The 26,736-nt window shown below is 43.6% G+C and overlaps 1 protein-coding gene across 1 annotated transcript in view; it reads right to left on the reverse strand.

Annotated features, from left to right (window-relative positions):
- The window catches only part of NIM1K (NIM1 serine/threonine protein kinase), a 90,171-nt gene that overhangs the window by 17,105 nt on the left and 46,330 nt on the right, over positions 1-26,736 (reverse strand). Inside the window, exon 2 of the mRNA XM_006079325.4 lies at positions 8,781-9,778. Coding sequence (XP_006079387.1) covers positions 8,781-9,072 — 292 coding nt within the window. The 5' untranslated portion in view covers positions 9,073-9,778. The remainder of the gene's footprint in view (positions 1-8,780; positions 9,779-26,736) is intronic.

A 26,736-nucleotide genomic window follows, 5' to 3' on the forward strand; every position in this document is an offset into this window, starting at 1 on the left:
GTAATTCTGGACTTTTTTTAGGATGGATTCACCAAAGCCACTAACTATTCTTAAAGCAAGAAAACATAATTTAATCTTTTTTTACTTTATTTTTTTGGCTGCACTGGATCTTCGTTGCTGCGCTCCGGCTTTCTCTAGTTGCGGGGAGTGGGTGCTGGTCTTCGATTTGGTGCGTGAGCTTCTCATGGCAGTGGCTTCTCGTGTTGCAGCTCGAGAGTTCTCGAGTGCACCGGCTCAGTAGCTGTGGCGCTGGGGTTTAGTTGCTACAAGGCATATCGCCTGCATTGGCAGGCAGAGTCTTAACCACTGGACCACCAGAGAAGTCCGTTTAATTTATTTTTTAATTGAAGCACACTTGATTTACAATATCGTGTTAATTTTTGTTGTACAGCAGAATGACTTATACACATATTTTCATTATTTTTAACATTCTTTTCCATTATGGTTTATCCTAGGATACTAAATGTAGTCCCCTGTGCTCTACAGTAGGACCTTGTTTATCCACTCTATGTGTAATCCCAAACTCCCAGTCCATCCCTCCCCTCCCCCACCCCTTTGGTAACCACAAGTAGATTCTCTACGTCTATGAGTCTGTTTCTGCTTCGTAGATAGGTTCGTTTGCACCATATTTTAGATTCCACATAAAAGTGATATCATACATTATTTGTCTTCCTTTTTTCTGACTTACTTCAGTTAGTACAATAATCTCTAGTTGCATCCAGCAAACATCATTTTAAATCGCTGTTTTAATGAATGTACCCAAGAGGAGAGATTGCTTGTAAAAACAAGTGGGGGGACTTCCTTGGTGGTCCAGTGGCTAAGATTCTGTACCACCACTGCAGGGGGCCCGGGTTCAAGCCCTGGTTGGGGAACTAGATCCCACGTGCTGCAACTAAAGATTCCGAGTGCAGCAACTAAGACTCAATGCAGCCGGATAAATAAAAATAAATATTTTAAAATACAATAAAAAAAAATAAACACCAGTAGGCCTTATTGATTAAGCTTTACTGGAGCCTGTGTGAGTGTTCCAGCTCTGTTCTCCTGGGAGATCACAACATGAGGAACCCACCAGAGAGTACTGCCATGCATGGCTCCCTCCCACATCTCTTCTCACTACCACTGGATTTTCAGAGGACGTTATTATACTGACTTAATTCACCAAGTATTGTTTGAATGCTTATTACTTATACTGAATGTGGGGGAAGTCTGAGGATCTGTAAGACACAGTGTCTGACACCAAGGAGCCTGTGACCAGGACACACAAGACTTTCACTCTATCTGGATTTGTTAGGCTCCAAACTTTTATTATTCATTCATACTTTCTCTTGGGCTCCAAGATGGTCATTTAGCTCCTCTACTTCATGACCTCTGTGTATCTCCAAGCCAGGGCTTCAAAATATGCACTCTCAAATCCATTTCTTCTACAGTAGTCACTATTTAGTATAAATCATTGAGGCCAGAAACCTGGGAGACATTTTTAATTCTTCCCCTCCCTGTCCCCTCCTGCTCTCCCCCATGCAGTCGACCACAGGTTTTCCAATATTCTGGAATAGTCTTCAATTGCATCCTCTTCTCTCCATCCCCACTGTCACTTCCTTAGTTGAGATGGACATCGTCATTTGTCTGGACCATTAGACTAGTATTTGATTCTGACATCCCTGACTCTTGGCAGGCCTCAACTTCAGTTCATTTTCCTCACTAAAATAATAATTAATCACTTTTGAGGCTTCCCAGGGGGCACAGTGGTAAGAGAATCCACCTGCCAATGCAGAAGATACAAGTGATGCGGGTTCGATCCCTAGGTCAGGAAGAGCCCCTGGAGAAGGGAATGGCAACCCATTCCAGTATTCTTGCCTGGGGAATTCCATGGACAGAGCAGCCTGGTGGGCTACAGTCCATGAGGTTGCAAACAGTCAGACATGACTGAGCAACTAACACTTTCACTTTTCATTCCTTTATTTGGCTGTGTTGGGTCTCAGTTGTGGCGCCCTCGATCTTTGATTTTTGTGAGTAAGCAGGATCTTTAGTTGCAGGGGGTGGGATCTAGTTCCCTGACCAAGGATTGAACCTGGGCCCCTGCACTGAGAGTGCAGAATCTTAGCCATGGGACCCCCAAGGAAGTCCCCCTCACTGAATTACTTTTAAATCTCCAAACACTCCTCACCCTGGCTCATACCTCCATTTACTTAACATCTCTCTCTGCCTGCCATCCCCCTTTCCCTTGTAGCATTTCTCCGCAAACCTCAAGACATAACACAAGCCTTTCCTGATCAACTGACCTTTTCCTAATCTCAGGTTCAGTCGAGCACAGCCTTGGTCCCTCACCCTGTGACAGCACTTATCAAATGTGTCCTGTCTGTCTCCATTACTTACTGAGAGTTCCTGTCAAGCAAGAACCGTATCTTATTCACCTCTGCAAGGCACAGGAGAGTTAATTATACTTTTAAAAAAAAAGAATGAATGAACCGATGAATAAATAAATCAAGAGAGAAGGAGAAAGGGTTCTAGAAACACGAGACTCGAGTGAAAGAGAAGAAGACAGGGAAGAAGGGGTCAGGAAGGGCAGCATCAGAGAAAGGGCCAGGCGCTGTGGCCGCTTTTACTTTTGATTGAGGCAACAGATGGGACATAAAATATTCAGAAGCTGAGTGTGTCATCTCTTTTGAGAAATTTCTCATCAGCTAAAATGGGATTCATGGTGGTTTCAGCCTGCTCTATTTGCTTGCAAGGCCCAAGGGAATCTGAGCCGTTAGCTATAAAAATAAACTCCAGCCAGCGGGGGGCCTGTATGGAGCCTTCTCCCGAGGGATCATGAGCAGCGGGCACCTTTTTATAAACTACTGTCTTAGGAGCTACCCCTGGCACTGAAACCTTCCATTTCCCTGGGAATCTCCTCCGTGATCTTATCCAGATTGTCCATGTTTCCTAGAAAACCTGATGACAATTCTGGGCCAGCTGGCTTTGTATGGGAACCATATTTAAACAAATCGCTCTTCAGACGATGTCATCTGACACGGCTTGGTAACAGGATAGGGTATTTGGAATTCTCAGCAAGGTTAAACCACTCCCTGATAAATCTTCCCCCATTGCAGAGGTGAAGATTTCAGAGGTATGTCCCTCTGTCTTTCTATCCCAGTCCCCTCCAGGTAGGCTAATGTCCTCCTTCTTGTCACAAGTCACAGTCCTTTAAAAAAAAAAAAAATATATATATATATATATATATTTGTCTCTGCACCAGGTCTTAACTGCAGCATTGTTGTTCAGTCACTCAGTCATGTCCTACTTGTTGCCACCTTATGGACTGCAGAAATCCAGGCTTCTCTGTCCTTCATTATCTCCTGGAGTTTGCTCAAACTCATGTCCATTGAGTTGATGATGCCATTCAACCATCTCATCCTCTGTCACCCCCTTCTTCTCCTGCCCTCAATCTTGCAGAATCTTTAGCTGCTCCATATGAACTCTTAGTTTCAGCATTTAGAACTTAAGTTTCCTGACCAGGAGAGTGGGGTGTTTTAGCCACTGGACCACCAGGGAAGTCCCACAGTATTCTGGTCTTCACTCTGCATCTTCCCTGAGTTCTTGCTTCCTAATACATGAACTCCGAGAAAGCAATGGCACCCCACTCCAGTACTCTTGCCTCGAGAATCCCATGGATGGAAGGGCCTGGTGGGCTGCAGTCCATGTGGTCGCTACGAGTCGGACATGACTGAGCGACTTCACTTTCACTTTTCACTTTCATGCATTGGAGAAGGAAATGGCAACCCACTCCAGTGTTCTTGCCTGGAGAATCCCAGGGATGGGGGAGCCTGGTGGGCTGCCGTCTATGGGGTCGCACAGAGTCGGACACGACTGAAGCGACTTAGCTGCAGTAGCGGCAGCAATACATGAACTGCCTGGCTCTTTCTTCATCCTCACATCAATTTGCATCTGGGTCCCCCTTCTTCATGCTCTCAGTCCCTTTTGTTCTCACCTTCCTATTCTTTCCTGGGCTCACTTCCAGGAGAACCAGAGGAGAGATGAGCATGGGACCAGGATGAGGCCATCAGGGGAAAAGTCCATAATTAGGAGGTGAAGTCCAGGATTCATTTTCCTGTTGCATCAGTACAGCATGTGCAAGGACCTGCCATTACAATTTCTGGCTTTTGTTTATATGTATAATTGTTGAACTGATTTTTCCTCGTCCTGTGCTTTTAGCCGTCTTTCCCTCCTTTGCCCCCATACCATTCCATAAGCAGAGGGTGACAGTGGACCTTTGATAACAAGGCTCCTCTGTGGAGGGTTATGAGTGAGGAGAGCATGACAGTGAGGCCACGGAGGCACCATCTGCACAAGCAGGAAAAGCCACGCTCTCTGAACCCAAGGGGCTAGAGTTAAGTTAATTCTGTAACACAACAGGCAAGTAGCCTTCGGCATTTGAGATGACAGTCACTATGTAAATGCCAATTGTTGATCCTCTTTCTTCTGTCCTCCTCACATAACGGTGTCTACAGAACCAGATGCTCTGCTGCCGTTGGCTAGTGGCAGTTCCCTGCTTAGCTGGTTACAGTCTCTGTGATGATATGTCATCATTTCACTGTGCTCTCCACTCTCCCTTCTCAGAGATGCTTCTTTGGACCTCGGGCTTTTCTGACAGTGAGGTGGGCCGTGTGACCCAAGGGGCTGCCACTGACTTGACGCAGGCAGGCCCTTGACTCAGCGGCGGCCCATCACCGGCTGGCCAGTGAGCACTTATATTCTCTCTTTTTAAAATCTGAGCTGCAATAGGATGAAACTGGTCAGATGGAGACAGGCAATAAAGCTGCGAGATTACATAGATATGGGCAACAGTCATTGTTGGTGATGTGCTTTTGGATAATTAAGCACAGAAGACCACTCTGCAGAAAGAAGTATGAAGTAGAATGAGAAATCATGTGGCCCCAGAGAAAGGGGAGGTGGAGAGGGTAACCTCCATCCCTGAAACCTGGTTCCACCACCCCCATGTGGGGCCACAAAGTTCCCCTGCACCAAAATCCCGAGGCAGCTTGGGTGCAGCAAAAAGGAAGCTGAGTTCTAACCCTGCCTCTGCCTGTGACCTCAGGACAGCCACTCCGGAACCTCTGTTACTCCCACTTGTAAAACACAGGAGGATGAGATGAGGTCAGTGTTTCCCAAAGCGGAACCTGGAACACTCGTGGGGCATGCATTGATTTTAGTGCAAGGAAACAGCCTTAAATAGCACCGAACCACAGCATAAAAATGTTATTTTCATATCATTTAGGAGTTAAGAGTATCAGTTAACAGTTCTTCCTTAACTCTCCTAGGGAAGGTAAAGAGAAACTCAGATGGGTTTTTGGCATGTTTTAAATTACTTTCAGTCACTTGTTAAGTTTCTTTTAAAAAAATTTTTTTAATGTAAGATATTGCATTAGTAATTTCTTATATTGGATATACGTTGAAATGACAAAGTTTGGACAATAATTTGACATAGTATGGACATTAAATATGGAGAAGGCAATGGCACCCCACTCCAGTACTCTTGCCTGGAAAATCCCATGGACGGAGGAGCCTGGTGGGCTGCAGTCCATGGGGTCGCTAAGAGTCGGACATGACTGAGCGACTTCACTTTCACTTTTCACTTTCATGCATTGGAGAAGGAAATGGCAACCCACTCCAGTGTTCTTGCCTGGAGAATCCCAGGGACGGGGAGCCTGGTGGGCTGCCGTCTATGGGGTCACACAGAGTCGGACACGACTGAAGCGACTTAGCAGCAGCAGCAGCAGGACATTAAATAAAATGTTGTTAAAATTTTTTTAAAAATTTGGCTGCCCTGGGTGACTTGTGGGATCTCAGTTCCCTCAGCAGGGATAGAACTCATGCCCCCTGCAGTGGAAGTGTGGAGTCTTAACGACTGGAATGCCAGAGAATCCCCCCATTAAAATTTTTTGAAAGTTGTTAAGAAAATAGATTTTTAAAGTTCTCACTATACACACACACAATTGTAAGTATGTGAGGGGATGAATGAGTTAAATAACCTTATCCAGGTATCAGTTTGCAGGACATACATATATAAAATCAGAACATGGTAGCCTTAATGTTGTACATCAGTTACATCTCAATAAAGCTGGAAAAATAAATACAACTTTTAAATTTGTTTGCCTTGTATTACTTTTACCACTATCTTCTATTCACAGGTTTTCAAGACATTAATACCAAATTTCCATCTGAAATAAGTTTAAGTAAAAAATAGACGTGCACAGTGATAGCTACCATTTATTGAGTGGCTACTGTGTGCCATGGAGTTTATGTTATTCCTAATTTCCCCTACAATTCTTTTTTTTCCCCCCTACAATTCTAAGAATAATTATCTCTGTTTTGCAGTTAAGGCAACTGAGGACCAAAATAAAGAGTATAATGTGCACAAAGTCAGATACCTAGCAAGTGAATGAACAAGGATTTGAAACCCATGCTCTGAAGCGCATGTTTTCAGATTTGTCTGTTTCTGAAGTCCACATTCTTTCCACTCTCTCTTGCTTCCTCTCCCTTAGAATCAAATATCTGAACCCACATTCAGGAAAGAGTTCCAAGTTGGCCACATCCAGTAAGCTTTGCTCAGACATCAGCCCCTGTGTCCTCTCTGCCACTTTGGGTACTCTTTCCTTTCTGAACTCCTCTCCTGGTTTGTCAAGTCTTCCAACTGCTGTCTCAATCTCCAGCCCCTCAGCTCTCCCTATGTGTTTTATCTTTTGCCCCTCACTCTTGCTCTAGACCACTGAAAAATTCTTTTGCCCTTCACTTCTCCCCTAGACCATTGAAAAGCAACATTTGTCCTAATTTAGATTTAAATCCTATAGGCTTCCCTGGTGGTTCAGACGGTAAAGAATCTGCCTGAATGTGGGAGACCTAAGTTTGATCCCTGGGTCGGGAAGATCAGATGCCCTGGAGAAGGAAATGGCAACCCCCTCCAGTATTCTTGCCTAGAGAATTCCATGGACAGAGAAGCCTGGACAGCTACAATCCATGGGGTTGCAAAGAGTCGGACACGACTAAGCAACAAACACGCACACACACACACACACACTAGATCTGGAGAATTCCGTGGACAGAGGAACCTGGACGGCTACAGTCCATGGGGTTGCAAAGAGTCAGACATGACTGAGCAACTAACACGCACACGCACACACACACACTAGATTTAGTTTTACGTAATCAGTGGCCCTGGCTGCATCTGTCAGCGAAGAACCCAAGGCTCACAGCAGTGCTGTCATGCACCCAGGTAGGTGAGATGAGTAGCCGAGATGTGAAGGCATGGACCCAGACACTCGGGCTGGAGCAAGACAGAAGGGGACGCTGCAGTGACTTGCGTGTGGGGGTGGATTGTTGGGGGGAGGGTGTGTGTGTGCTGCTTTCTCTATAGGGATCCAACAAGGATGAGAGTGGAATGGGATTGGAGGTTAGAGAAGAAGAGAAAAGAAAATTCTGACATAAGAAAGAACACCCTTGAAGACGTGGTGGCAGCCTAGATCCAAGGAGAATAAATGTCAGTATGGGACTCGCAGGGAGAGAGCAGAGCCCATGGGCTTTAGAAAGTCAATAGAAAGAAAAACACCAATACAGTATACTAATGCATATGTATGGAATTTAGAAAGATGGTAACAATAACCCTGTATATGAGACAGCAAAAGAGACACTGATGTATAGAACAGTCTTTTGGACTCTGTAGGAGAGGGAGAGGGTGGGATGATTTGGGAGAATGGCATTTAAACATGTATAATATCATATATGAAACGAATCGCCAGTCCAGGTTCGATGCACGATACTGGATGCTTGGGGCTGGCACACTGGGACGACCCAGAGGGATGGTACGGGGAGGGAGGAGGGAGGAGGGTTCAGGATGGGGAACACATGTATACCTGTGGTGGATTCATTTTGATATATGGCAAAACCAATACAATATTGTAAAGTTAAAAAATAAAATAAAATAAATTTAATTTAAAAAAAGTCAATAGACGATACTGAATTGCAGGTGTTCTTTTTCTGTCTTGTAACTCCATTATGTCGATCTCCAAGCTTAGCTAAATTCCAGGTAACTTGGAGAAGTGCCCACGTGGGTTCTCCTCACAGCTCCTGAGGCCAGGGAAGTGGGCACTGCGGTCTAGAGTCCAGAGGGGCCAGCAGTCAAGCAAGCACGGGTCTGTGTTAGAAGCAAGGAGCTAACAACAGTGAGAATTGGTGCAGGGCAGACGAAGCAGAGAAGATCCTGAGATCAAGTCCCTTTTCCCCAAACCTCACAGATGCAGCAGCCTCAGGTAAGGAGGAGAGGCTGGACCCCGCTATCCACTGACCATCCGGGAGGGTCCCTGTGCCATTGGTATTGACACACAAATATAGACAGAAGTTACAAAGAAGGACTTGGAACGTGAGTGGCCTTGGGATCAAGCCACACTCCACTCGGCTTCTCCAAGGCATAACTGGAGAGAACACCCTCAGTGTTTGAGTTCACCTGCACGGTATAGCAGAAGAGTTTTTGGAGTCAAAATCACCTAAGATGAAACAGCTAAAGCCACACTGGACTTCTTTGGATCTTAGTTTCCTTATCTATAAAGTGAAAATAAAAACACTGAGCTCACACCATCGCTGTGAAAATGAACTGCGATAACAACGGACAGCAGCTGCCCTAATGCCTGCCCTTAGCAGGGACTCAGTGAAGTTGCCTCACCGGCTTCCCTGGCCCCAGACTCCTAACCCGCCCCTCAAATCAGGTCCCCACATCCTGGACATCACCCTCAGAGGTCAGTTCCTACCTTTGGTTAGGGAGTGAATCCCCAGCTTGACTTGGGAGAAGTTCCCACTTCCGATCTCCCCTCGGATGCGATAGAAGCCGATCCGCTTGCCCAGAGTGATCTCCCTCACCACCTTCTCATCCTGGGACATGTCCTGGGTCAGCTTCTCAAAGGGTGTCAGCTGGCGAGGCTCTCCCTCCTCATCCTCCTTGGCACACTCCGTCTGACAGCCACTCTCCTCGCTCTCCCGCCGACCCCACCTGGCACAGTGGGGATTCACCAGGCCGCCTCCATTCACATACACAGCAGTCATCGTCCACGGCAGGCTCACCTCTCCATCTCAGCAGAGGCACCGAGCAAGGCAGGATGGGGAGGAGCGGAAGGGGCCCAAGGGGGATGGGAGATGGGACTTAAAGGCTGTAAGGGCCCTGCGTCCTTGCGAGCTGTGCAAAGACTCCTGGATGCACAAACCCCTTTCTGGGCTTCAGTCAGCCGAAGGCAGAGACTAACCCCAGCACTGCCTACCCAGCCAAGCCCAAAGCTGCCCGCCTCACTTGAGATATTTCACACCCTCCTTCACAGTGAACTTTCCCTCTCTTACTGGACCATCAGGCATGCATCCAGGTACCCTAGCCTTGATCAGGCTCCAAGAACTTTCTGGCTGGCTGTGCTGATGCTCTGTGGTAGGTGGCTCTGTCCCGAAACAAAGGCTCCAGTTTGCTATTTCCTTTGATGGTCAGAAAATCTTCTGCCCTGGTGTGTAAAAGCCCCCAGGAGGCCCCCAGGTCCCCGCTGCTGGTGCTTATCTCTGATCTTCATTTTGCTGTCAAGTCGCAGGTCCCTGGAGACCTGACAATCCAGACCCCAGGAAAGAAGAAACTTGCAAATCAGCCTTCCGGTCACACGGGCAGCTAGAGGAGGATTAAATCCCTGCAATGCCACCTTAGCCGGCCTTAATTTAGACGAGCTTGCCTCTAAGCCGTGAGCAGTCTCAAAAATTTGGTGGGTGCTGATTCATCCTAAGAATAGAGAATAAGAAAATACATTAGCCCATGTTAACACACTGGACAGCATTGATAATGAATGCAGAACTGCTGGGGAAGCAACAATCGAAAAGCATCTACACATTTGGTTCTGACTCATATCATAGTAAACGCTTGATCACACATGATTTAGTCAGAAGAAAATGTACATGCACACAAACACACCTGTCAACACTTCAGAAAATCCCTCACGGGCTGTAATATTTCTAGCAAAATGACATCTCTATTTTTGTTTCTAGTGAAACAATTTTTCTTTTTATTGATGTTTAGGGAAATAAGCAGGTTGCCTTGGCTTGCTTTAAAGCGAGACTTTTAAAATTATACGATAGTCATGATGATAAAGGTTTCCTATTAATATTAGTTTTCAAAAGTTCTTACATTGATTCAAATAACAGTGTATTTCCTGATGCGAAGAGCCAACTCACTGGAAAAGACCCTGATGCTGGGAAAGTTTGAGGGCAGGAGGAGAGGCAGGCAACAGAGGATGCGCTAGTTGGATAGCATCATCAACTCAATGGACATGAGTTTGAGGAAACTCCGGGAGACAGTGAAGGACAGGGAAGCCTGGCGTGCTGCAGTCCATGGGGTCGCAAAGAGTCGGACATGACTTAGCAACTGAATAACAACAAATATTTCCTTTATCCTGTATGTCCTCATAGGACTTTTCCTATAGGGGCTGCTCCTGCTCTTCTTTCTGTAGTATTCTTTGTGCATGCATGTGCATGCTTAGTCGCTCAGTTGTGTCTGACTCTTTGCAATCCCATGGACTGTGGCCCACCAGGCTCCTCTGTCCACGGGATTCTCTAGGCAAGAATACTGGAGTATGTTGCTGTTTCCTGCTCCAGGGGATGTTCCTGGCCCAGGGATGGGGCTTGAGTCTCTTGTGCCTCCTGCCTTGGCAGGCAGGTTCTTTACCACTGGACCATCCTGGAAGACAGGTATTCTGTCAGTTCAGTTTGGTTCAGTTCAGTCGCTCAGTTGTGTTCAACTCTTTGCGACCCCATGAACTGCAGCACGCCAGGCCTCCCTGTCCATCACCAACTCCCGGAGTTCACTCAGACTCACGTCCATCGAGTGGGTGATGCCATCCAGCCATCTCATCCTCTGTTGTCCCCTTCTCCTCTTGCCCCCAATCCCTCCCAGCATCAGAGTCTTTTCCAATGAGTCAACTCTTTGCATGAGGTGGCCAAAGTATTGGAATTTCAGCTTTAGCATCAGTCCCTCCAAAGAACACCCAGGACTGATCTCCTTTAGGATGGACTGGTTGGATCTCCTTGCAGTCCAAGGGACTCTCAAGAGTCTTCTCCAACACCACAGTTCAAAAGCATCAATTCTTTGACACTCAGCTTTCTTCACAGTCCAACTTTCACATCCATACATGACTGCTGGAAAAACCATAGCCTTGACTAGATGGATCTTTGTTGGCAAAGTAATGTCTCTGCTTTTGAATATGCTATCTAGGTTGGTCATAACTTGGTCATAACTTTCCTTCTAAAGAGTATGCTATGCTATGCTATGCTAAGTCGCTTCAGTCGTGTGCGACTCTGTGCGACCCCATAGACGGCAGCCCACCAGGCTCTCCCGTCCCTGGGATTCTCCAGGCAAGAATACTGGAGTGGGCTGCCATTTCCTTCTCCAATGCATGAAAGTGAAAAGTGAAAGTGAAGTCGCTCAGTCGTGTCCAACTCCCAGCGACCCCATGGACTGCAGCCCACCAGGTTCCTCCGTCCATGGGATTTTCCAGACAAGAGTACTGGAGTGGGGTGCCATTGCCTTCTCCATCTAAGGAGTAAGCGTCTTTTAATTTCATGGCTGCAATCACCATCTGCAGTGATTTTGGAGCCCCAAAAAATAACGTTGGACAATTTCCACTATTTCCCATGAAGTGATGGGACCAGATGCCATGATCTTAGTTTTCTGAATGTATTCCATAACGCAGGTCAATTTTTCTCTGAGGCTTATTTTCTAGGTATTTCTATCAGCTGTGAGTCTCCAGGCCCAGGAGCTTATTTTAAAGGCTCAGAAACAGGGTAATGTCGCTGGAGGGCAATTGTCTATGGCATCCTCCATGATGAGCAATATTGCCCAGCTCGGGTGTCTTCATGCTTTCTTCTATGTAGCCTCCAGCAAGAAACAATCGCTTCCTCTCTGGATCCCCACAGGACTTTACAGTTTCCAACAGGTCTCCTTTCCCCGAAGGTGGGAATGGGGTTTACTTCCCCTGTGTATCCTGCTCCTCTTCTGTCTCTCTCAGCATGGAGCATGATGTCCTATATAAAGAAAGTGTTCACTAAATGTGTGTTGAACTTGATTTTTGGACTTAAGCATTCTGATCCAAAACCTGAGCAAAAACATGAGAAACTGCTTTGGAAATGGGAATTCCCAATTCTGTTTGATGATATCTAGTTATTACAATTAGGTACAGAATGGTTTGCATTGCTATTGTGTTTAAGTATGGGGTTGCTGAATAAAGAGAAACAAGGACAGGAAAGAGGAGGTTGCTGCCAGCACTGTCCTGTTCCTACATGGGGCAGGAGAAGCTGGCCAAAGGATAAAGGGGCCAGGTATCAATAACCACACACATCTCTAGGCTAGAGTCTGGTTGCTTGTATGCTAAGTCACTTCAGTCATGTCTGACTCTTTGTGACCCCGTGGACTGTAGCCCGCCCAGCTCATCTGTCCATGGGATTCTCCAGGCAAGGATACTGGAGTGGGGTGCCATGCCTTCCTCCAGGGGATCTTTCCACTCAGGGATTGAACCCGAATCTCTTATGTGTTCTGCATCGGCAGGAGGGTTCTTTACCACTATCACCACCTGGGAAGGTCCAAGAGTCTGATTAGGGTTTTTTTTTAAAGATATTTTTTAAGATAAAAAGAGCCTTGATCAGCTTGAGGAAAATCTAAGTCACTTGTTCTTAAGGCTTCTGAAGTTGCACACTCCTTGGAGATTCTAACAAAGTCTGTGACCCTACCTCCAGGAAGAACCACCCACACAAAGTCTGCATCCAGCTGTAAGGGTTCACAGACCCTCTGAGAACATCCCTGTACTTCAGATTAAGAAGTTCTATGAAGATCTCCTCAGATTCCTGGCAGAGCGAGACCACACAGACGAGAAGTGGGGTAACAGTTGTATTGGGTTAGCCAAAAGGTTCATTCTGGCTTTTCCATAAGATGTTATGGAATGAACATTTGGTCAACCCAAATGAACTTTTTGGTCAACCCAGTAATTCTGGAAGAAACTTTAATTTCGCCTTCACAAAGAGAGTATGGCCTTCCTACAAGATGCAGTGCTTGCTCACCTGGTGTCCCTGCAGGTTGGCGCTATCCCTCCCTGGGCCTTCTGCAGGACTCCAGGCCTGCCTCTCTGCGAGCACTTCACCTCGGTGTGGTCACTGCTGCCGACCTACTTGTACCCCAACTGGATAAGCACCTGGAGGCAGGAACCTGCACCTTATTCTTCCAGCTCCCAGGGCTCAGTCCAGTGCTTGGCATTTGTTTGACACACATTTGGTGAAGAAGGAATGAATTAACTTACCCAGTCATCGATCATTATATTCAAGTATGATCTATCTAGTACAGGTAAATATTTTTATTTATAGACAGATAATGGGGCTTCCCAGGTGGTGCTAGAGGTAAATAACCCACCTGCCAGTGTAGGAGATGCAAGAGACACAGGTTCGATTCCTACATCAGGAAGATCCCCTGGAGGAGAGCATGGCAACCCACTCCAGTATTCTTGCCTGGAGAATCCCATGGACAGAGGAGCCTGGCCAGTTACAGACCAGAGGGTTGCAAAGAGTTGGACACAAGTGAAGCGACTTAGCACACACACCACTATTGCAACAGGTGCTTGAGTTATCCAGAAAGCTTCTTTCACTCCACATTTTCAAGACCCGAGCTACCTACTAGTGCGTAATAGGATTTCTGCTCCCGCCTTCTTTTGTAGGGAAAAGCTTACTTTGAATTCCCCCATACGACTGAGAATTGCTGCAGGACTGTTCAGAAATTCAAAATCTTTGGTCAACCACTTGTAAAAGACTGAAACTAGAACACTTTATTACACCATACACAAAAATAAACTCAAAATGGATTAAAGGTCTAAATGTAAGACCAGAAACTATAAAACTCCTAGAGGAAAACAGAGGCAAAACACTCTCTGATGCAAATCAGAGCAGGATCCTCTATGACCCACCTCCCAGAGTAATGGAAATAAAAGCAAAAATAAAGAAATGAGACCTAATTAAACTTAAAAGCTTTTGCACAATGAAGGAAACTATAAGCAAGGTGAAAAGACAGCCTTCGGAATGGGAGAAAATAATAGCAAATGAAGCAACTGACAAACAACTAATCTCAAAAATATATAAGCAACTCCTGCAGCTCAATTCCAGAAAAATAAGCGACCCAATCAAAAAATGGGCCAAAGAACTAAACAGACATTCCTCCAAAGAAGACATACAGATGGCTAACAAACACATGAAAAGATGCTCAACATCACTCATTATCAGAGAAATGCAAGTCAAAACCACAATGAGTTACCACCTCATGCCGGTCAGAATGGCTGCTGTCAAGAAGTCTACAAACAATAAATGCTGGAGAGAGTGCAGAGAAAAGGGAACCCTCTTACACTGTTGGTGGGAATGCAAACTAGTACAGCCACTATGGAGAACAGTGTGGAGATTCCTTAAAAAGCTGGAAATAGAACTGCCATACGACCCAGCAATCCCACTGCTGGGCATACACACCAAGGAAACCAGGATTGAAAGAGACACGTGTACCCCAATGTTCATCGCAGCACTGTTTATAATAGCCAGGACATGGAAGCAACCTAGATGTCCATCAGCAGACGAAAGGACAAGAAAGCTGAGGTACATATTAAAAAGAATGCATTTGAATCAGTTCTAATGAGGTGGATGAAACTGGAGTCTATTATACAGAGCGAAGTAAGTCAGAAAGAAAAACACCAATACAGTATATTAATGCATATATATGGAATTTAGAAAGATGGTAACAATGATCCTATATGCAAGACAGCAAAAGAGACACAGATATAAAGAACAGACTTTTGGACTCTGTGGGAGAAGGCGAGGGTGGGATGATTTGCGAGAATAGCATTGAAACATGTATGTTATCATATGTGAAATAGATCACCAGTCCAGGTTCGATGCATGAGACAGGGTGCTCAGGGCTGGTGCACTGGGATGACCCTGAGAGATGGGATGGGGAGGGAGGTGGGAGGGAGGGTCAGGACAGGGAACACATGTACACCCATGGCTGATTCATGTGAACGTATGGCAAAACCCACAATATTGTAAAGTAATTAGCCTCCAATTAAAATTAAAAAAATTTTTTAAAAAGAGAGAAAAAAAAAAAGAAATTCAAAATCTTCCTTCTCCTTGCCCCATTCAGAGGATCAAGTCTCCCCAAGCACCCAGGCCTCATGCCTCCTGGGATTGCTCTCGGACTCCCTGGGGCACTGCTTGGCCAGCGCTTCTCTGCTTTCCTGGTTCCCCAACTCTCTCAATTTGAGATCTATATCTTGAGCTTCATTTTGGCCTGGGATTTACAATGGAGTTTTAGACTTGCTACCCTGATTGACTTCAGGTGCCCCCAGGAATTTCTCCCTTCTGCCCTCCTAATTCCGCGTAGAGGGAGGAGGGATCTGACACAAATGCCAAGTGTAGTCAGGCTCTATTTTGGATCACATCCCCTATATCCACACAGTGGGCTTGAATCAATTGTCTTGCCTTCAAGTCCAGAGATTTAATTATCTGTTTAGATCAGATAATAAAGTTGTTACAGTTTTGCAAATGGTGCTGTGGGATTGTATTGAGTATGAATCTCAACTTGTTGGGAGAGCTAGCAAACCAACTAGAAAAAACTGAACCCCTATCTTGCACCTACTCTCAAATAAATTCCAAAATAGATCACCAAATAAATGCAAAATAAATGAAACCATAAAATACTAGAAAAAAATCAGAAACTTTTAAAAAATCTCAGAGAAGACCATAAAATAAAATAATGTCTGACTAAATAAAATTATAACTTTCTGTTAACACAACATTGTAAATCAACTATACTTCAATAAAATAATTTTTAAAAACTATAACTTTCCATTTGCTAAAAGTGTATCGTAAACAAACAAAACAAATTGAATGATAAATGGTAGGGAAATTTTTCCAATGCATATGAAAGACAAAGAGCTAATTTCTAAATAAGGAGCTATTTTTTACAAATTAATAAGAAAGAAAACAATATTCCAAAAGAAAGTGACAGAGAGCCTGAGCAGACATTTCACAGAAAATACAAATGGGTTTATAACATACAAAGAGATGCCCGATCTCACAACCAAAGAAATAGACATAAAACTATGCTGAAATTATGTGGGGTTTTTTGCCATGCTGCATGGTATGCAGGATCTTAGTTCCCAGACAGAGATCGAACCCATGTCCCCTGCAGTGGAAGGGCAGGGCCTTGACCACTGGATCACCAAGGAAGTCTCTGAAATTAGATTTTGTACAAATTATATTTAGAAACTACTAAAAAAAGTTATAATGCACTGGTTAGAGAGTGAAACAGGAGCTTGCATTCATTGCTACTGAGGATATAAATTGGTACAATTCCTTGGAGGACAACTTGGCTATAGCTATTAAAGTACAAGGGTATGTAATCCTTGCCTCAGCATTTTACTTCTAGAATTTATCCTATACACACATTCACAAAGACATACATATTTCGAATATAAAGATACATATTCACTGCTGCATTGTTTTATAGTAATTGTATATAGTATAGTAAATAGTAAGGACACTGCGTAAATGCCCATCAGAAGGGATACGTTGAATAAGATAAAATACATACATATACAAAAATAATGGATTACTGTGCTTTTGTAAAAAAAAGAATGAGCTATGATATCCAAGAAATACTGTTAAGAGGTCAGCAGAGTATACATAATGTGATATCAGAAGTATAAGGGGACTTCCCTGGTAGTTGAGTGGTGGATAAGACTCCTTGCTCCCAAGGCAGGGGGCCCAGGTTTGATCACTGGTCAGGGAACTAGACCCTCCATGCTACAATTAAAGATCCCACCTGCAGCATCAAAGACCCAGAGCAGCAAATAAATAAATAAAAATATTAAAAAAAAAAAAATGAGAAACAGGAGGGTATACCTGAGAAACTAGCAATAGCTATTGCACCTGGGAGGGAAGTTGCTGGACTGGGAATTGAAATGAGGAAAAGGTGTGTGTTTGTCACTACTCTTTTATATGGTTTACTTAATTTTTTTTCATGTGCATGTATTTACCTTTACAAAAGAAAATTAGGACTTCCCTCGTGGTCCAGTAGTTAAGAATCCGCCTGCCAACACAGGGGACACGGGTGTAATTCCTGGTCCAATTCCTGGTCCAGGAAGATTCCACATGCCACGGGCAAGTAAGCTCTTGTGCCACAACTGCTAACCTGTGCTCTAGAGGCTGGAAGCACAGCTACTGAATTCTGTGGGCCCTAGAGCCTACGCTTGGCAACAAGAGAAGCCATAGCAATGAGAAGCCCATGTGCTGCAACTAGAAAAATCCTCCTCGAAGCAAAGACCCAGTGCAGCCAAAGATAAATAATTTAAAAAAAGAAAAATACGTAATGTGTTGCCATCTTAAACAATTGGTGTACAAAAATTTTGCTTTACTTTTGGTTATATAGGGAAACTGCCAACCGTGCATGCATGCTAAGTCACTTCAGTTGTGTCTGACTCTTTGTGACCCTATGGGCTGTAGCCCACCAGGCTCCTCTGTCCATGGGATTCTCCAGGCAAGAATACTGGAGTGGGCTGCCATGCCCTCCTCCAGGGGATCTTCCTTACAGAGGGATTAAACCTGCCTCTCTTATGTCTCCTGCACTGGCACACTTGATTCTCTAATACTAATGGATTGTTTTTAAAATCAAAAGAAAATAAGGAGCTTCCTGTTAAATGAGAAGTAGCTCTCATAGTCAACAAAAGAGTCTGAATTACAGTATTTGGGTGCAATTTCAGAATGACAGAATGATCTCTGTTCATTTCCAAGGCAAACCATTCAATATTACAGTAATCCAAGTTTGTGCCCCAACCACTAATGCCGAAGAAGCTGAACAGTTCTATGATGACCTTCAAGACCTTCTAGAACTAACACCGAAAAAAAGATGTCCTTTTCATAATAGGGGACTGGAATGCAAAAGTAGAAAGTCAAGAGATACCTGGAATAACAGGCAAGTTTGGCCTTGGAGTACAAAATGAAGTAAGACAAAGGCTAGCAGGGTTTTGCCAAGAGAATGCACTGGTCACAGCAAACACCTTCTTACAACAATACAAGAGGCGACAACTCTACCCGTGGACACACCAGATGGCCAGTGCCAAAATCAGACTGATTCTATGCCTTGCAGCCAAAGATGGAGAAACTCTACACAGTCAACAGAAACAAGACCAGGAGCTGACTGTGGCTCAGATCACGAACTCCTTATTGCCAAATTCAGACTTAAATTGAAGAAAGTAGGGAAAACCACTAGACCATTCAGGTATGACCTAAATCAAATCCCTTTTGATTATATATGGGAAGTGACAAATAGATTAAAGGGATTCAATCTGATAGACAGAGTGCCTGAAGAACTATGGACGGAGGTTTGTGACATTGTACAGGAGGCAGTAATCAAGACCATCCCCAAGAAAAAGAAATGCAAAAAGGCAAAATGGTTGTCTGAGGAGGCCTTACAAATAGCTGAGAAAAGAAGAGAAGATAAAGGCAAAGGAGAAAAAGAAAGATACACCCATCTGAAAGCAGAGTTCCAAAGAATGTAAGGAAAGAGAAGAAAGCCTTCCTCAGTGATCAATGCAAAGAAATACAGGAAAATAATCAAATGGGAAAGACTAGAGATCTCTTCAGGAAAATTAGAGATACCAAGGGAACATTTCATGCAAGATGGGCACAATAAACGACAGAAACGGTATGGACCTAACAGAAGCAGAAGATATTAAGAGGTGGCAAGAATATACAGAACTATACAAAAAAGATCTTCACGATCCAGATAACCATGATGGTGTGATCACTCACCTAGAGCCAGACATCCTGGAATATGGGAAGTCAAGTGGGCCTTAGGAAGCATCACTACAAACAAAGCTAGTGGAGGTGATGGAATTCCAGTTGAGCTACTTTAAATCCTAAAAGATGATACTGTGAAAGTGCTGCATTCAATATGCCAACAAATATGGAAAACTCAGCAGTGGCCACAGGACTGGAAAAGATCAGTTTTTATTCCAATCCCAAAGAAAGGCAATGCCAAAGAATGTTCAAACTACCACACAATTGGACTCATTTCACAGGCTAGCAAAGTAATGCTCAAAATTCTCCAAGTGAGGCTTCAACAGTACATGAACTGAGAACTCCCAGATGTTCAAGCTGGATTTAGAAAAGGCAGAGGAACCAGAGATCAAACTGTCAACATCTGCTAGATCATAGAAAAAGCAAGAGAATTCCAATAAAATATCTACTTCTGCTTCATTGACTACACTAAAGCCTTTGACTGTGTGGGTCAGAATAAACTGTGGAAAATTCTTAAAGAGATGGAAATACCAGACAACCTGACCTGCCTCCTGAGAAATCTGTATGCAGGTCATGAAGCAACAGTTAGAACTGGACATGGAACAACAGACTGGTTCCAAATTGAGAAAGGACTACATCAAGGCTGTATATTATCACCCTGCTTATTTAACTCAAATGTAGAGTACATCATGCAAAATGCTGAACTGGATGAAGCACAAGCTGGAATCAAGATTGCTGGGATAAATATCAATAACCTCAGATATGCAGATGACACTACCCTTATGGCAGAAAGCGAAGAAGAACTAAAGAGCCTCTTGATGAAAGTGAAAGAGGAGAGTGAAAAAGCTGGCTTGAAACTCAACATTCAAAAAACAAAGATCATGGCATCCAGTCCCATCACTTCATGGCAAATAGATGGGGAAACAATGGAAAGAGTGACAGACTTTATTTTCTTAGGCTCTAAAATCATTGCAGACGGTGATTGCAGCCATGAAATTAAAAGACTCTTGCTCCTTGGAAGAAAAGCTATGTCCAACCTAGACAGCATATTAAAAAACAGAGACATTACTTTGCCGACAAAGGTCCATCTAGTCAAAGCTAGGGTTTTTCCAGTAGACATGTATGGATGTGAGTTTTACTGTAAAGAAAGTTGAGCACTGAAGAATTGATGCTTTTGAACTGTGGTGTTGGAGAAGACTCTTGAGAGTCCCTTGGACTGCAAGGAGATCAAACCTATCAATCCTAAAGGAAATCAGTCCTGAATATTTATTGGAAGGACTGATGCTGAAGCTCCAATATTTTGGCCACCTGATTCGAAGAACTGATTCATTGGAAAAGACCCTGATTCTGGGAAAGACTGAAGGCAGGAGGAGAGGGGGACAACAGAGAATGAGATGGTTGGATGGCAACACTGACTCAATGGACATGAGATGAGCAAGCTCCGGGAGCTGATGATGGACAAGAAAAATGTGGCATGCTGCAGTCCATAGTGTTGCAAAGAATCAGACATGACTGAGTGACTGAACTTGAACTTATCCAGTTAAATACAGAATTTTAGACTTTCATTTATCTTTGTGTGTGTGTTAGTTGCTCAGTCATGTCTGACTCTTTGTGATCTCATGAACTGTAACCCACTAGGCTCCTCTCTCCATGGAATTCTCCAGGCAAGAATACTGAAGTGGGTTGCATTCTATTCTCCAGGGGATCTTCCGGACCCAGGGATCAAACCTGGGCTTCCTGTATTGTAGGCAGACTTTTTTACCATCTGAGCTACCAGGGAAGTCCTTCATTTATCTCTAGTTCCTTCCAAAACTCCGCAATAGGAATCGGAAGGGGAAAAGGCATAAACCCATAAGGATAAACAGTGTAAGAGAAGTAATAGCAGATGCAAGGTGTCCACATGTTTTGGGGAGATGGAAAGCAAATTGAAGAGTGGTTAATGACTGTAAAGAAGGTAGAGAAAACTGCAACCTAAAATTCTATATCAGTTCAGTTCAGTCACTCAGTCGTGTCCAACTCTTTGCGACCCCATGGACTGCAGCATGCCAGGCCTCCCTGTCCATCACTAACACCCAGAGCTTACTCAAACTCATGTCCATTGAGTCAGTGATGCCATCCAACCATCTCATCCTGTTGTCCCCCTCTTCTCCTGCCTTTTTCCAACGAGTCAGTTCTTCACATCAGGTGGCAAAAAAATTGGAGTTTCAGCTTCAGCATCAGTCCTTCCAATGAATATTCAGGACTAGATTTCTTTCAGAGAAGGCAATGGCACCCCACTCCAGTACTCTTGCCTGGAAAATCCCATGGACAGAGGAGCCTGGTAGGCTGCAGTCCATGGGGTCTCTAAGAGTCAGACACAACTAAGCGAGTTCACTTTCACTTTTCACTTTCATGCATTGGAGAAGGAAATGGCAACCCACTCCAGTGTTCTTGCCTGGAGATTCCCAGGGACGGGGGAGCCTGGTGGGCTGCCGTCTATGGGGTTGCACAGAGTCGGACATGACTAAAGCAACTTAGCAGCAGCAGCAGATTTCCTTACAATGAACTGGTTGGAATTCCACATCAGGACATGCCAATGAGATGCACCTTTCTGAACACTCGAGAGAATTCAAACTGTAAGAGACCAACTACCTCAGGGTCTGGAGGACTGAAAAAGACCAAAACCATGGGGGTTGTCTGAACGCAGAGCAGTAGGAGCCCAACCCTCTCTCTTCTCAGAGCGGTGCTGCTCTCTCTGCTCACACAGAGCAGCTCAGGCACACAAGGCACAGGACGGTCCCTTAGCTCAGACTCGGATATGGAATCTCCTGTTCCCCTCTTCTCTCTGCAGTCCTATGCTCTGAGTTTCCAGAATAAAGGGAAACAGGTACAAAAGCTGCCAGGCAGGGGATTTCTCTTTTGGTTAAAGAGAAAAGACCTCCTGAAACCCATACTTGGAAGTTCTCCAACCCGCCTGACCACCAACCGTGCAGTCCTCCAGGTGCCAGTTTCACTTGCAGGCAAGGAACTTCCAATCAGATCTGAGTGCCTTCTTCTTAGAATGAATGTCCAGTCAAGAGGCACCAGACACCTGAGGAAAGGCTCCCAAATGAAAGAAAGAAAGCAAACCCAACCCAAATAGGAGTGACTGAAAGGAACTTGAAGAAAACAGAAAGCAACATGGGACAAAAGATAAAATACTGCATCCATAAAAGCAGAACAAAGTGCTAAAACCAAACCAAAACAAAAACCCTCAAAGAACAAGAAAGAGAGCTCTGGGAAACTGAAATTTAGGAATTCAATTGAAGAGCTGTTTAAAGAGACCGAAAAACGGAGGACCATCCATTCACGAAGTCCAACATCTAATTATCAGAATTCCCAGACTCACACTATTGTGCTCCCAATAAAGACACACGGTTTCTATTGTACTTGAACTGCCTACAAATCTCAGAAATTTCAAAATTAGTGATGAATGGGGGAAAACTCCAGATTCTCACAAATTCCAACAGAGTATAAAAATAGAAGAAAATATCTAACTAGAAAGATACATCCTATTTGGTGATGAATATTCATTTTTATTTTGCAGGATTTTTTTTTTCTTCCTGAAGACTTCTCTTAGATATCTGGAAGCAGAAATACTGATTAGAGGTTGTGAGATTACTATAAATAGCTTATATTTGGACTGTTTTCTAGTCGTGTCCTAAAATATCAAGCTATATCATGCTGAAAATAAGCAAAGAATGGAAATTATGACATACATAATTGCAGACAAAATCCTCCCTTTTCTTAGATGCTAGCATGGTTTGTTGTTGTTTTACTCTCTGCCCTTTTGATTTTGACCAGTTTTTATGGACATTAATGAGAGCTTAGAAACCCAACCAGCCAAAAATACAAGAGTCGCGTCACTGTAGATCAAAGCCTCTGGAGGAGGCAGAATGGTTCTTAATTATTAGCTTGCTGTGGCTGCATAGCAATGTATTAAATAAGATTAAAGAAAACGGAGCTTACTCGATCATTTATTTTCTTGACTTGCAACCCACTGTGAAAATAATATCAAAGAAAACCATTTCATCTTTGTTCTCTTTGTCTGAGTTTAAATTATAAAACTTCTAGGCAAGGCTCACAGACAACTTCTTCCTTGGTTGGCAAGGCCAGGCACGGGTTTGCTTAGAAAAAAAAGCTGGGTTTTCTCTCCGTGTGGCGACAGGATGGGAGGACAGCCAAAGCTCCTGTAATCCTCCTCAGATGCAGTGGACCCTCGGGGGAGATCATTAGCAAACACGCTCCATTTAAAAATCGATTTTAACATTTAAAAATTATTTGCACCTTATTAGCTTTTGGCCCCAGCTTTGTATTCCCCAACACACCCATCAAGATCCCCATGGGAGGTGGCGAGCAGGGATGTCAGCCGTTGGGAAACTAAAGTGAATGGAAAATGAACGTATTGACTCTGCCCTAGAGATGAACAGCAACGTGGCTCCTTGACACATTCACAGGCTACTTTCCCAGCCTCCAGGCTGGGTCTCTGCATTACCCTTACACTCGTGACCATGGCCGTCCACCTGGGCTGATGGGCTTACATCAATTGACTTTTTCCACACTAAGCTCTGCCACTGTTGAGGCGCTCTTGACCATCATGGTCACAGATTCCAGTGCCCAGGAGGGCTCTGCAGGTGTTCACCGGGGCATAGTGCAGCCCCCAACCCCAGCATGATAAGGCAGCCAGGCCCAGCAACAACATGGGCGGCCACGCTGGAAGGCAAGCTTGCTTTTCCTAAGCCTTTTAATCCTTTAAAGGCAACTGGAAATCAATACATTTTTAGTCAACTCTCTCAATCTTTAAATGGTGGTTCAAATATTTTAAAAACACTATGTGGCCATGTGAAACAGACCCCTCCAGCCAGATTTGACTGTCAGGTTGCTAATTTACCAATTCTGCTCTAGGTTTTATAGAAACATCATCAGAGAAAAAGGCAAGGGCAGTCAATAAGTCCATAGTCAAATACACCTGGGAATGGTGCATGTTCACCCTTCTTAGATTTCTGCGTTAGTACCTCACTATCTTGCGGTATTTAAAACACATACACAAATAAAATCTGTTTTTTGTTTGTTTGTTTAATTCAGTGTTCTCCAGGTTTATTTGACTGTGGAATTCATTCTTACAGAATACCTTTATCTCATTGGCATTTTCTTACAACTCTGATTTCAGAGTTAGACAAAGTTATAAAATCCTCAATTAACTGTCAGTAAGACAGCTGTAAGAATTTGGGTCCCAAGAGGAAGATTATGAAAACAATTCACTATAAAATGAAACAGAAAATAGATTAGCCTAGTTTAATCCACAAATGTAGCTAACTGGGTGGAAGCGGCCCACCTCTGTGAGGCGTAGGATGACATAGTTTCTTAGTGATTGCTGCTGCTGCTGCTAAATCACTTCAGTCATATCCGACTCTGCGACCCCATAGACGGCAGCCCACCAGGCTCCCCCGTCCCTAGGATTCTCCAGGCAAGAACACTGGAGTGAGTTGCCATTTCCTTCTCCAATGCATGAAAGTGAAAAGTGAAAGTGAAGTCACTCAGTCGTGTCCGACTCTTAGTGACCCCATGGACTGCAGCCTACCAGGCTCCTCCATCCATGGGATTTTCCAGGCAAGAGTACTGGAGTAGGGTGCCATGCCTGCCTTCTTAGTGATTAAGTATCTTTTAACCTTGGAAATATACCACTTTTGTATCTGTACAAAAAAAATTTTTGTATCTGTATTTAAACATATTTTGTATTTGTACATTTTGTATAGATACAAATCCATTTTGTATCTGTACATTTTGTATAGATACAAACGCATTTGTATCTATACAAAAAATACATCATTTTTCTATCTATATTAAATTTTTGTATAATGCAGTTTTAAAAATTGCTAAAATCTACTAGATCAAAAAATATAATATTTATGGTATTTTACAACAGGCAACAGTGCAGCAGATGACTGAGTGAATGAATAGATGAATGACCTGACAACCCTGTGAGGTGAGGTACTGTCGCTTCCTTTGCACCGATTAAAACAATAAACAAAACCAAGGCTATCTGAAATTAAGAAAGTTGTCCTTGATGTCTTGACAGTTTACTCAAAGAGAGTGAAGACTGCATATTTAAGTTACCCTTACAACACGTGAAACCAGGAATTTTAAACACATGAGCAAGAGAATGGGGACATGTTCCAGTAGCGACATGTCCAGAGCGACTCAAGCTCTTCCCCATAAAGATATAAACCTCAGTTATAATTCATTTCCAAAACACAGGTCTTCCCAGCTTTTCTGAGAGAGCATGCCTGCCTCCAAACAAATAAGGAAAGGCATTAAGATACAGAATGAAATCATCGGTTGAATCACAAGCAGGTGGCCCTGAGCAGAAAAACAAAATGAATTCTACATCTCCTCAGAAATAACTAATTTAGGAAATGCAGTACAGGAACATTCATGCCTATTTGTAGCTCATGGCTTATTTTTAGGGGATTAAAAATATTTGCAAGTCAAAGCAGAAACTGCTCTTTTCCTGCCTTATAACTTTCTTCAGCTCTAATGTAATGTGTTCACAAAGAAGCAGGAATAAACTTTGAGGGATGGCCATAGGGGATGTTAGAGAAAACGTTTTTTTTCTATTGGAGCAGAACTCCAGAAAGTCTAACATGGCAGGAGGGGCTGGAAGGCTACAGTCATACAGGAGAACAAAGCTTTCACTTTCATCATCATAAAAATTTCAGGTGGATTTGAAGTCTTTATTAAGATCCTCACATTTCTCATAAATGATCCCTTTACACAGTATAAGCAACACATCTGAGCATTCTTAAATATTTACCCAGCAGTGGAGGTAAGCGAGCAAAGGGTGTTGGTAGCAAGGGACAAGAGAGAAGTTACTAAATATAAAAAACTGAACAAATCTCAGCATGCAGTAGTGATTTGCACTAGTAGAATAGAGAATTTTTAAAAATCTTCATAGATATGGAAACTTAATGGGTACTAGAGATGACATTTCAAACCATTGGCAAAAGATGATTCAGTTTATGATGCTCATAGGGACAGAACCGAGAGGCAACTTGTGTAGACTTTAGCTCTCCTACCACCTAAATTCTCCATCAAATTCCCCCATTCTTTGATATAGATTATTCATATTTTCTTAAATGAATGTAAAGGGCCATGCAAACACACCTCTTCCAGTAATATTACTAACCCAAAACCCAACTACACACAAATTCAGAAGTCACTATTCGGTGCTGGGACAAACCACATGCATATGTACATCTGGGTATTCATAGAAAAAAGGTCTGGAAGAAAAATCTTGAACTCGTGGATGACAACTGGGAAGGGGCAGGGAAGTGGGTGGTACAGAAGTGGGGTAGTGACAAGGAGTGTGGCGGAGGAGGCTAGTTACGCCCCTGCGGCCTGTTCTTTCTTTCTTCCCTTACAGTGGCTTTCAGCCTTGACTGCATCAAAATTACCTCAGAGCTTTGTAAAAATGCAGAAGCCCAGGCCCTGTCCCAAAGGTTCTGGTTTAATTGGTCTTGAAGGAAGGCATGCTTTTTTATCTGTTTTTCAGTTTCCCAAGTGATTGTGTTGTGTAGCCAGATTTGAAAACTACTATTCTACCACATTAAAGTTTTATCTGGGGACTTCCCTGGTAGTCCAGTGGTTAGGATTCTGTGCTGCCAGTGCAGGGGGCATGGGCTCCATCCCTGATGAGGGGACTAAATATTTCTATTTTATTATTTATGCTGCATCTCATGGCCAAAAAAAAAAATTTTTTTTTTAATCTGGACACATTACTATTTAACTATCAGTCTGACCTAATGTTATACAACTTTTATGATATTTACAGAATGAACTTGTTTCATTTCT

Source organism: Bubalus bubalis, chromosome 19 (assembly GCF_019923935.1).
Source record: "Bubalus bubalis isolate 160015118507 breed Murrah chromosome 19, NDDB_SH_1, whole genome shotgun sequence".
Lineage (NCBI taxonomy): Eukaryota > Metazoa > Chordata > Mammalia > Artiodactyla > Bovidae > Bubalus > Bubalus bubalis.